Here is an 11,771-nt window from a genome sequence, read left to right as displayed (position 1 = left end):
GCCTAAGGAACTAATGATCCAGTTTATGAACTTGTAAGCCCCCTATAGTTATCTTCTATTTTTTGAACAAGAGTTTAAATTTCAGTTTGTGGTTTACCTATAAGCTTCAGAGATAAAAAGGATAAAGTGAGTTTTGGAGCCATTTTGGCGAATGCCACCACCACCTCCATTAACTGGAGAATTACTAGACACTATTTCATTGATTTCAACTCAAATAATTTCATAGATACTAAAATTTCATGTTTACTCACGACACCATAGTTTTAAGATTAAGTGTTTTAAAATTTATTTTTTTAATGCATGTGTGCTCTGTCTGCGTGTACACCTGAATGCCAGAATAGAGTATCAGATCCCTTTATAGATGGCTGTGAGCCACGTGGTTGCTGGGACTCTGAACTCAGGACCTCTGAAAGAACAGCTAGTGTTCTTAACTGCTGAGCCATCTCACCAGCCCCCAGATAAAATGCTTTTTAAAAATGGTTGCAGCAGCTGGGCAGTGGTGGCGCACGCCTTTAATCTCAGCACTTGGGAGGCAGAGGCAGGTGGATCTTTGAGTTCAAGGCCAGCCTGGTCTACAGAGTGAGTTCCAGGACAGCCAGAACTACACAGAGAAACCCTGTCTCGAAAAACCAAAACCAAAAAAAAAAAAAAAAAAAAAAAATGGTTGCAGCAGGGAGCAGCGGTGCATGCTTTTAATTCCAGAACATAGACAGGATCTCAGTCAGCCTCACGTACAGAGAGACCTTTAAAAAAACAACAAATCATTTTATTAATTGGTTAAATTATATTGGAGAAATAGAATAGGCTTCATTTCTGTACCTCTAAGTTTCAGATGAACAGGAGGAATACAGGGTCTACAGCTTTACTGCCAGGGTACCAGTAGGTACAGCTTAACATTTTGGTGCCCTTGGTTTTTGTAGAGACAGGGTCTCAGGTATTTCACTTTGGCTTTGAACTTCTTCTGCAGCCAAGGAAGAAAAGATGACACTGAATTCTATTTACTGGTTAATTTTTTTTTTTTTAAGTTTTTGTTTTTTTTTGAGACAGTGTTCGTGTAACCCTGGCTGTCCTGGAACTAGCTCTGTAGACCAGGTTGGCCTTGAATCTGCCTCCTGAGTGCTGGAGCCAAACTTGTGTGGCACCACCACTTGCCTGGCTGACACTGAATTCTTGGTCATCTTGCCTGTATCTCCCAAGTGTTGAAATTATACACATGTACTACCAAGCCTAGCTTGAGTGCAATCTATACAGGAAGGCCCCAGTGTAGAAATTATATATAAAAGTTTCAAGAACACAACATATTTAATAACGGAAAACCAAATCGTTTGTTTTGTTTTTTTTGTTGTTGTTGTTTTGTTTTTCAAGACAGGGTTTCTCTGTGTAGCCCTGGCTGTCCTGGAACTCACTCTGTAGACCAGGCTGGCCTCGAACTCAGAAATCTGCCTGCTTCTGCCTCCCAAGTGCTGGTATTAAAGGCATGCGCCACTTGGCTAGCTTTTAACTCGTGATAGTCTGCCTCACTCTGCCAAGTAAGGACTATAGGTGTTTTCTTTTTACTAAATCCTAGCCTTTTGTCATTACCAGTTTGTAGACAAGTCAGCATGTATATAAACATGTTTAGAGTGTCTGAAAAAAACAGGGAGAGGATCAAAGTGCATAATCTAGCTGGGTGTTGTCCTTCTCGTCGGTAATTAAAGGGTCTCCAAAGTGGTGGATCAGACTAAGGGGACAGACTAAGTCCTGCAAGAGGCCTGTGTTTAGAGTACATTGAGGGGAAACTTCCATGCAAATCTAAGGCTTACTCAAGTCACTGGAAAATGAGGCGAGTTGTACAAGGCCCGCTCTATATGCTGTGCGGCACGGAGCAGTACAGCACCTCTCTTTCCCAGAAGAGACAAAAGAAAGGCTCTGACCTCGCCCTTGCAGAACTTAAGTCCGACTGGCAAGGCAGGGCTTGTAAAATTTAAAACTGCAATTAAATGGAGGAAAAACAACAACAACAACAAACTCAGCTCTGGATAACAATCGCCTATGCGTGTTCTACAGAGCAGCGGTGGACACTTGAAGAGAGTTTTAAACTAAGAGCCAGAGGGACAGACCAAAAATAAAAAAAAGCCAAAAAACTAAGATGGAAGAAAGGAGGCTCTTATCGAGTGGGAAATGCCAGGTGAGGACTGAAAGCGGGTGGAGGAGAGCCTCCTTCGGGATACAGAAGCAGAGCGCCGATGGAGCGCGGCGACCCAAAAGTCGGAAAGGCCGGCGGCCACTGCGGCGGGTCCGTTTAACCGAAAGGCAGCTTCCAGAGCCTCCATTTGCGCGGCCGCGCCGAGCGCGGAGGTCGTGCCGTGGGGGCGGGGCGAGTCCTGCGCGCGCAGCCGCCCTAGCGAGCCTCGCCTCGTCAGGGGGCGGGGCGCCTATGTTGCGTGCGCGGCGCCGCCCCTGCGAGAGGACGTTGCGTGCTCGTTCGCGCCAGGCGAGTCTCCGCGTCTTGCCTCGCGAACTCGGTGAAAGGAATTGGCGCCGTTCGACACCAGGCGGGTCCGTTCTGCAGCAGCACTCAGCTATCTCCAGCCGCAGCCGCCGCCCGGGCCGACCAGCAGCCGCCGCCACAGGCCGAGGGAGTCAGCAGCCAGCGGTGAACCGGGGCCCTCACCATGAGTTCTTCGCCTGTTAATGTCAAGAAGCTGAAGGTGTCGGAGCTGAAGGAGGAGCTCAAGAAGCGGCGCCTCTCCGACAAGGGCCTCAAGGCCGATCTCATGGATCGACTCCAGGCCGCGCTAGACAACGAGGCAGGAGGCCGCCCCGCCATGGAGCCCGGGAACGGCAGCCTCGACCTGGGTGGCGATGCGGCCGGGCGCTCCGGAGCAGGCCTAGAGCAGGAGGCCGTGGCCGGCGCCGAAGACGACGAGGAGGAGGAGGGCATCGCCGCTCTGGATGGCGACCAGATGGAGCTGGGCGAGGAGAACGGGGCGGCGGGGGCGGCTGACGCGGGCGCGATGGAGGAGGAGGAGGCGGCGTCGGAAGACGAGAACGGCGACGACCAGGGCTTCCAGGAGGGGGAGGACGAGCTCGGCGACGAGGAGGGCGCGGGCGACGAGAACGGTCACGGGGAGCAGCAGTCCCAACCGCCGGCGGCGGCACAGCAGCCTCCTCAGCAGCGTGGGGCTGGCAAGGAGGCCACGGGGAAGAGCAGCGGCCCCACCTCGCTCTTCGCGGTGACGGTGGCGCCGCCAGGGGCGAGGCAGGGCCAACAGCAGGCGGGAGGTAAGGAGGCGGAAGGTGGCGGGTGAGTGTTGCGTTGTGTGTGCGCGCGGCTGTGGGGACCGTGCCCCAGGCCGGCAGGGGCCCCCGGGGGCGAGCGCCGCGGGAGGTGGGGGCAGGGGAGCCCAGGCCCGCGGGGAGGCTCTCCTCGCCATGCCGGCGGCGCCTCCATTATGTACGTCGGGCGCCGTGGGGTGGGGGAGAGCTGCAGCTGCCGCGATGGGGTTGGGGGGGAGGAGGCGGGCGGGCGGGCGGGAGCGCCGGCCGCTGGGTGCGCGCGGTTCGGGCACATGTCGGGTGAGGGGGAGGGGGAAGCCCGAAGGTCCCGGAGCGGGCGGGCTTTGGCGGCTCAGCACCGCGGTATTGTGCAAGGAGCGCAGGAGTTCGATGTGACGTCACTTCCGTCGGGAGGCGCGGGGAACGGGGCGGAAGCTCAGTACAATGCGGCGGCGGGGCACGCGGGCTCGGGTGGGGGAGGGGAGGTGGGCCCACGCTACCTCCCCCCTTCTCTTGAGTGCGGCACGGCGCACGTGGGCCCGGGCGGTGTCGCGGTTTTTTACTCTTTTAAAAATGCTTTCTGGAAAGTTGTGCTAGGCTGGCAGAATCAGTAACGTCTTTAGACTGCGTCACTGCCTCCAGTCTAACTCCAGACTGATTTTTTTTTTTTAATTCTTATTTGTGGATTAAAAGGTCATAGAACTAGTCAGAAAAAAAATCAGTAGCAGCTCTTGAGGCTCGAAACAGAAAAGGATGCTTTCCTCCGTTAGTTTTCGGCCTGGTGGTTTAAGGCGGTGTCCTGTGTCGTTACAGGAGACGGCAAAACAGAACAGAAAGGCGGAGATAAAAAGAGAGGCGTTAAAAGACCGAGAGAAGATCATGGCCGAGGATATTTTGAGTATATTGAAGAAAACAAGTACAGCAGGTAGAGGCTCCTAACCCAGTTTTAACAGCTATAACTTGTCACCCATTCTATACATGGGGGAAAGCTTTATCAGGAGACAATTCTGTCTTTCAGAGCCAAGTCTCCTCAGCCACCTGTTGAAGAAGAAGATGAACACTTCGATGACACAGTGGTTTGTCTTGATACTTGTAAGTGAGGCGGACTTTCCCGCTCTTTTACTCTTGCCAATCAACTGCAGTGTTTTTGGTTTTAAGTGTTAGGAAAAATGTGTGTTGATCTTCAAGTGGAGAAAACCAGTTAAGGAATTTGTTTTAAAGCAGGAAGGTAGTAGCTGATGCTTGGGCTACAGTAGTTTAATTTTAATGCCACTTTAGTTGTGTTGATTTAACAAGCTCTAGTAACTGGTAATATTTTTATGAGTTGGAACTTCTCAGTACTTAGGGATGTAAAACTAAATTGTTGTTACACTACCAGAAACTTGTTTCTTTAAAAAACCTGCCTATAACTTGTCCTTAGATTATATGATTTAATTTTTCTCTGGTGGACTATAGTAAGTGAGCTATTTGGGTTAGTTGAATACTTACTAATGATTTTCCCAGTAGCACACAAGTGTATTCCCTAGTCTAAGGATTGTAATATTACCTTTCAATAACTGCTCTTTTGTTCTCAATTCCAGTTCAGTAGCTGCTGCTTTAACATAAGTTGATTTCTTCCAAAGACCTGGGGCAGCAGCAGTGGGCTATCTGAGCCACTAGCTTTCTTCAGCAGCGAATGGTATCAATGGCAGCACTGTAAATATGCTACTTTACCCAGTTGGGTTGCAATTGAATATGAGGAAGTATTGCAAACCATGAAATGGGCTATAGCTGTCAGATTTGTATTATCAAATCTGACGTTGGTTAGTTTAGTATTTAACATTTGTTGTGAGCAAAATGAAAAAATAATAATAAAAATTTTAATTCTACTTAAATGAGTTTTGGATCCATTCAGCTAAATATTAACATTAATACAAATTTCAATTCTATCAGCCGTCAGGAATTTTATGAACAAAGCTGAAGGAGAATATCAAACTCCAGATGAGTCAATAAAAAAACGCTTTATAATGACTCAACATTAGTTGCCAAGTGAGAATTCTGAGAAGCTGCCAGTTAATGACCTCTAGTCACCCGAAGATAGCTAGGTTAAAGACTGGATTTGTATAATCCAGGCAGTAGTTAATTCCTAGTTGTGACACCTTTCCAGATTGGGTAAAAGGACCTTAAAAGGCTACACATTAATACTTAGACTTCCAGGTTTATGGATTCAGGCTGGCTTAGTGACAAGTTTTCAGAATTACAGTTCTGGAACCCTTGTGCTAGTTTACAGAGCACAGAATCAGTAACTCTTAAATATTTGGTGGCTTGGCTTCCCTTCAGTTTTTAATTCACTGGTAATTCTACCTGGTTCTGGCATGCTTCACTTTGATTTCCTGCTGCCCTCTACTGCTTGCCTCTAAAACAAGGTAAAGAGCAGAGCAGGTATGTATTAATATTGTGTTGTCTTAATCACTTAACATACTTAAAGCACTTCAAATTTTGCCTTTAATTGGCAGTTGACTTTTTAGTACATGGTCAATGAAAACTGCCTTGGTGGGAGTGGGGCTTAAAATGAGAATAGGAAGGAGACCGTGGTATTAAAAATTCTGCAGTATGGAGAAAGGCTAAATTATGTCTACAGAGCTTAAGTAATAATTTGGATATCAAAAGAATAATATTTGATGTAATTTCAGATAATTGTGATCTGCATTTTAAAATATCGAGAGACCGTCTCAGCGCTTCTTCCCTTACTATGGAGAGTTTTGCTTTTCTGTGGGCTGGAGGAAGAGCTTCTTACGGTGTGTCAAAAGGCAAAGTCTGTTTTGAGATGAAGGTAAATGAATTTTGTGACTTTGGGAACCTATTTGTATTCATTGGTTTTACAAGTCAAAAGGAATTCTTTTCTGTGAAATAAAAGGGGATTCTCAGCAGACTTCTTTTCTTTCTTTTTTTCTCTCTCTCTCCTTCCTTCCTTCCTTCCTTCCTTTCTTTCTTTCTTTCTTTCTTTCCTTTATAATATACAGAGCTAGCCTACTTAGCTATTGTCCAAATGAAATAAGCTAGAGTTAAAGGGGATTGTCTTGTGGTAGTTATTTGACTTTTTTTTATTTTTAAAGGTAACAGAGAAGATTCCAGTAAGGCATTTATATACAAAGGATATTGATATACATGAAGTTCGGATTGGCTGGTCACTAACTACAAGTGGAATGTTACTTGGTAAAGTTTACATTTGAGTATAACATTTAGGATCTGGTTACAGTATTATATGAGACTTAGAGTGTGTTGTAAGCCTTGACTTGGTTTTATGCATTCAGTATTGCTATTTTAAAGCTATATTGTGCAGGCAAGGGTAGGGATTTGTTTTTTTTTTCCTTTGGTAGGTCTGCAGACAGTTGAAATAGACTGCTTTTAATATGTAGACGGTCAGTTTAATGTATGTATTGTATCTGACCTTATGTCACTTAGGCATTTATTATAGAGGCATTTTAGATTGTTGGGTTGTATGAATGCTCACTAATAATTCTTTCAGCATAGATTTTAACTAGAGGTGAGATGGGTCTTTGGACTTCTTAGATAACAATTTTATGGATTTTTTTTTAAGGTGAAGAAGAATTTTCTTATGGGTATTCTCTGAAAGGAATAAAAACATGCAACTGTGAGACAGAAGATTATGGAGAGAAGTTTGATGAAAATGATGTGATTACATGCTTTGCTGTAAGTTAACTGTAAATGTCATTAGCTATGTAAAAGATTCATAGTGTGGTAGATATATGCGACTAGTTCTAAGTTAAAAAACGAGAGGCTTGAGAAAGGCTCAGTGCTTGAATTTGTGGTAAGTGCGAGGACCTGACTTTGAATACCTTACACCAACCAACATAAGGTCTTTAAGATTTATTTATATGAGTTCTCTAGCTGTCTTCAGACACACCAGAAGAGGGCATCAGATCCCATTACAGATGGTTGTGAGCCACCATGTGGTTGTTGGAACTTGACCTTGGGACCTGGAAGAGCAGTCAGTGCTCTTAACCAGTGAGCTGTCTCTCCAGGTCCCAATGTAAAGTCTTAAGATTCATCTGGGAGTCCAGGCGCTGGTGGTGCACGCCTTTAATCCCAGCACTTGGGAGGCAGAGGCAGGTGGGTTTCTGAGTTCAAGGCCAGCCTGGTCTACAGAGTTAGTTCCAGGACAGCCAGGGCTACACAGAGAGACCCTGTCTCAAAAAAAAAACCAAAAAAAAAAAAAAAAGATTCATCTGGGAGGGAAGAAGCAGCAGCCAGTCTAGCTAAAGCCTCATGCTCCAGCTTTAACAGGAAGTTGCCTGACATGGAACCTTGGCCACACACAAAAAAGCAGTTGAAACTGGGAAAATAAAGGACTATTGTTTGAAGGATCACTAACACATGTAGAAAGAAGAAAAGATCAGCCCAAAAAATGTATCTAAGGCCAGGTTCTTGGGGCTTTGTGTTTATAACCATTAGTTCTTAGCAATTAGCCTTAACGTTGGTCTTGATTAGTTGAGAGACCTTACAGGTAAATAGTTTAAAACTGACTTTTAAAAATTCTATTCAACAGAACTTTGAAACTGATGAAGTTGAGCTCTCTTACTCGAAGAATGGACAAGATCTTGGTGTTGCCTTTAAGATCAGTAAGGAAGTTCTTGCTGACCGGCCACTATTCCCGCATGTTCTCTGCCATAACTGTGCGGTTGAGTTTAATTTTGGTCAAAAGGAAAAGCCATACTTTCCAATACCTGAAGACTGTACTTTTATCCAAAATGTCCCCTTAGAGGACCGAGTCAGAGGACCAAAAGGACCTGAAGAGAAGAAGGATTGTGAAGTAAGTCGTTTATTGTGTGATGGTGCAGATTGTGTGTTGCAGATGACATTGAGGAAGGGTAAAGGATGAGGAGGTTATAGAATTGTTAATACTGCTGAGATGAAGTAGTGGTAAAGCATTTCTTTTCTCACTGTAGGTTGTAATGATGATTGGCTTGCCAGGAGCTGGAAAAACTACCTGGGTTACTAAACATGCAGCTGAAAACCCTGGGAAATACAACATTCTCGGAACAAATACCATTATGGACAAAATGATGGTAAGTATTGAGATTAAAGTGTCTGGACAAAATGATGGTAAGTATTGAGATTAAAGTGTCGAGAAAAGGGGGGGTGATCAAAGGAAGGACACTTGGCCTAGCATAACACTATAGCCTGACTTTAATCTTCAGCGCTATGATAAATAAATGGGGTCAGAAAGCATCCTAGGTTAATGTTGGCTTGTATCTTCTTTTATTAGTATCTTAGAGGAAGTGATTTTGATTAAGAAATGGAAAGTACATAAGTTTGTTTATCTTCCAGTGACTGCTTTTCCATAAGTCATTAACAGCAGTGTTATAAAAGCTACTTTTTTGGGGTAACTATTGAAAAGATGCAATTGAATATTTAAAAAATGATGCCTGGTTCCTGTAATTCTAAGCTTTTCACAATATTTTGGTAGGTGGCAGGTTTTAAGAAGCAAATGGCAGATACTGGAAAACTGAACACACTGTTGCAGAGAGCCCCACAGTGTCTTGGCAAGTTTATTGAGATTGCTGCTCGAAAGAAACGGAATTTTATTCTGGATCAGGTAAGCAGTTGCTTTGAAATAGAGAAAAATTAACTGATAATTGTTAAGGTATAAGATTAATGTCTTTGTTTTTCCCTTAAGACAAATGTGTCTGCTGCTGCCCAGAGGAGAAAAATGTGCCTGTTTGCAGGCTTCCAGCGGAAAGCTGTTGTAGTTTGCCCAAAAGATGAAGACTATAAACAGAGGACACAGAAGAAAGCAGAAGTAGAGGGAAAAGACCTACCAGAACATGCTGTCCTCAAGATGAAAGGCATGGAATTCATTTTATTTTTACTATCTTATGTTCAGTTTGATGATTTATACCTAGAATATGTCTTCCCGTGTTTAGGGATAATACTAATCTGGTAAACAGAAATGTGTATGGTTAGTCTACAAAGAATGTGATGAAGCCATGACTGTGATAGTTGAAAGAATTAAACGTACTCAGAGATAATTAAAGTTTATAGAATTTACATGTTTATAATTAGTTTGTAAATTCGATTTGATTTTATTCCCTGTAGGAAATTTCACCCTTCCAGAGGTTGCAGAATGCTTTGATGAAATAACCTATGTTGAACTTCAGAAGGAGGAAGCCCAAAAGCTTTTGGAGCAATATAAAGAAGAAAGCAAAAAGGCACTGCCACCGGAAAAGAAGCAAAACACTGGCTCAAAGAAAAGCAATAAAAATAAGAGTGGCAAGAACCAGTTCAACAGAGGTGGTGGCCATAGAGGACGTGGAGGATTCAATATGCGAGGTGGCAATTTCAGAGGAGGAGGCAAGTTAATTTTTCTTTCCTGTTATTTGAAATTTGATAGTGAGCTGAGTTTATATAGTTAAATAGGAAGTTAGATAATTATGTTGCCATCTTTAACTGGTATACAATGAGGGAAGTATATTAAGTATTGGACACTGCCTACTTTCCGTTAACAATATGACTGAACTCTTCCTTAGTGTGTGACAGGACTAAATTAAACCCTTCTTGCATTTAGCTCCTGGGAATCGTGGTGGATATAATAGGAGAGGCAACATGCCGCAGAGAGGTGGTGGTGGTGGAAGTGGTGGAATTGGCTATCCATACCCGCGTGGCCCTGTTTTTCCTGGCCGAGGTGGTTACTCAAACAGAGGAAATTACAACAGAGGTGGAATGCCTAACAGAGGGAACTATAACCAGGTATTGACTAATTTGCCCTGAAATGTTATAGATGAATGCATGTTGGGAGTCTTAACTGGAGGTGTTGACATAGTTGAGAAACAGTTTAGTTTATTAGACTTTGCTTTTCAGGTCACTAACTAGTAACAGCAGTGAGTGAGCCTGGGTTATAAGGGTTTCTGCTTGCCCCCTCCCTAGAAAATAGCCAACCGTTGCTTCAGAGTTATTTACTCACAGATTTTTTTTTTTAAACTTTTCATAGAACTTCAGAGGACGAGGAAATAATCGTGGCTACAAAAATCAATCTCAGGGCTACAACCAGTGGCAGCAGGGTGTAAGTAGTTTCTTAAATGATTATATACATTATAGTGTTAATGCTTACAAGATTCAGATGGAAGTTCTTAACCTAGGGATTGAAGAGTTTTATACATTAAAGTAATATTTAATATATATGGTTGTTTTAATTACATAAACTAACCCTAAGTCTTGTGTTTCCTTTTGTAATATGTATTGGTAAATAATATGGGTAATTGGTAAATTAAAATTAAGTCTCTGTTGTAGAAATTAAGTGTGATAAATTTGTTTCCAGCAATTACTCTGAATTAGATCATTGTCATTTCCTAAAAACAATTTGAGTGGCTTATTGATGTTTTTTTCTTTAAAAACAAAATTTTCTCTTACAGCAATTCTGGGGTCAGAAGCCATGGAGTCAGCATTATCACCAAGGATATTATTGAATACCCAAATAAAACGAACTGATACATATTTCTCCAAAACCTTCACAAGAAGTCGACTGTTTTCTTTAGTAGGCTAACTTTTTAAACATTCCACAAGAGGAAGTGCCTGCGGGTTCCTTTTTTAGAAGCTTTGTGGGTTGATTTTTTTTCTTTTCTTTTTTGTACATTTTTAATTGCAGTTTTAAAGTGAATCGTAAGAGAACCTCAGCATTGTGCACGATAAGAGAATGTGTCAGTATTTCAGGGTTCTACATTTTATTTGTAAAATGTGACTTTTTTTTTATCACAACAAAAGTAAAATGTTGCTTTGTACCTGGTGTCTTTTATTAAGCATTTACTCCCCCATTTCTCACAGAGAATAACAGTCGGGAGTCATTGTCACAATAAAATAGCAATGTTAGCAACCAGATTCATGGAAGGACTAAGAGGTCCTCATGAATTGCATTAAGATTCTGTACTGCTCATAATACACTCCATCCTCTCTAGACTGCCAGGTAATAGTGGAGGGGTAATCTCTGACAAAAAAAAAATGGGAAGGCAATTTTTTTTCTGTGGAATTAGCATAATTGGGAATGAAGATAAAATTTGGAACCGAGATTGAGAAGATGGAGTGTATTTAGGAGGGCTGTTTAAAAATGTAAACTTGGTTGCATTATATGTGGAGGCTCAAACTTGTGAAGGTTAAAAAACCACAAATTTTTCCATTTGTTCTGCATTTTGATTCTGAAAAGAAAGCTGGCTTTGCCCATTTCTTATTAAAAAACTTGTTGTAAATCCAGTTGTCTAATGGGATCTATATGAAGTTAGCTATGTCTGTATGCCCTTCTCCCACAAAATACTGTATTACTAGTGTGCTTGTAGTAGTTAACTCCACCATCTTTGTAAGCTAATGAAATTGTGAGTCACCCATTTATATCTTAATTTTTAATCATGTCAGTTCTTGAATGGGTATCTCCTTAGCCTGCTGATTCCTTTTTCTTTCTAAAGAAAGTGGGTGGAGAATTTAATTTAGACGTTTGTTTGCAATAAAAAATTCATTTTACTCTT

The 11,771-nt window shown here is 42.8% G+C and overlaps 1 protein-coding gene across 3 annotated transcripts in view; it reads left to right on the top strand.

The window, feature by feature from the left end:
- Nucleotides 1–2,481: 2,481 nt before the first annotated feature.
- Nucleotides 2,482–11,771, top strand: part of Hnrnpu (heterogeneous nuclear ribonucleoprotein U) — a 17,022-nt gene continuing 7,732 nt past the window's right edge. For 2 of the 3 annotated variants that reach the window (XR_003709715.1, XR_003709714.1), the window contains exons 1-13: nucleotides 2,482–3,264; nucleotides 4,072–4,183; nucleotides 4,277–4,350; nucleotides 5,931–6,070; nucleotides 6,354–6,453; nucleotides 6,839–6,951; nucleotides 7,808–8,071; nucleotides 8,208–8,327; nucleotides 8,729–8,857; nucleotides 8,939–9,107; nucleotides 9,358–9,612; nucleotides 9,827–10,008; nucleotides 10,250–10,321. Coding sequence is in view for 1 of the 3 variants with exons in the window: in XM_028755253.1 (XP_028611086.1) it covers nucleotides 2,655–3,264; nucleotides 4,072–4,183; nucleotides 4,277–4,350; nucleotides 5,931–6,070; nucleotides 6,354–6,453; nucleotides 6,839–6,951; nucleotides 7,808–8,071; nucleotides 8,208–8,327; nucleotides 8,729–8,857; nucleotides 8,939–9,107; nucleotides 9,358–9,612; nucleotides 9,827–10,008; nucleotides 10,250–10,321; nucleotides 10,671–10,724 (2,394 nt within the window). In the remaining 2 variants the exon portion in view is untranslated. Of the gene's footprint in view, nucleotides 3,265–4,071; nucleotides 4,184–4,276; nucleotides 4,351–5,930; nucleotides 6,071–6,353; nucleotides 6,454–6,838; nucleotides 6,952–7,807; nucleotides 8,072–8,207; nucleotides 8,328–8,728; nucleotides 8,858–8,938; nucleotides 9,108–9,357; nucleotides 9,613–9,826; nucleotides 10,009–10,249; nucleotides 10,322–10,670 lie in introns of all 3 variants that reach the window. The other variant, XM_028755253.1, reaches the window with a different exon arrangement.

This window comes from Grammomys surdaster, unplaced genomic scaffold, assembly GCF_004785775.1.
Source record: "Grammomys surdaster isolate TR1022 unplaced genomic scaffold, NIH_TR_1.0 126051, whole genome shotgun sequence".
NCBI classification, from domain to species: Eukaryota; Metazoa; Chordata; class Mammalia; order Rodentia; family Muridae; genus Grammomys; species Grammomys surdaster.
Note: the sequence above shows the minus strand (reverse complement) of the source record. Positions and strands in the feature narration are given on the sequence as shown.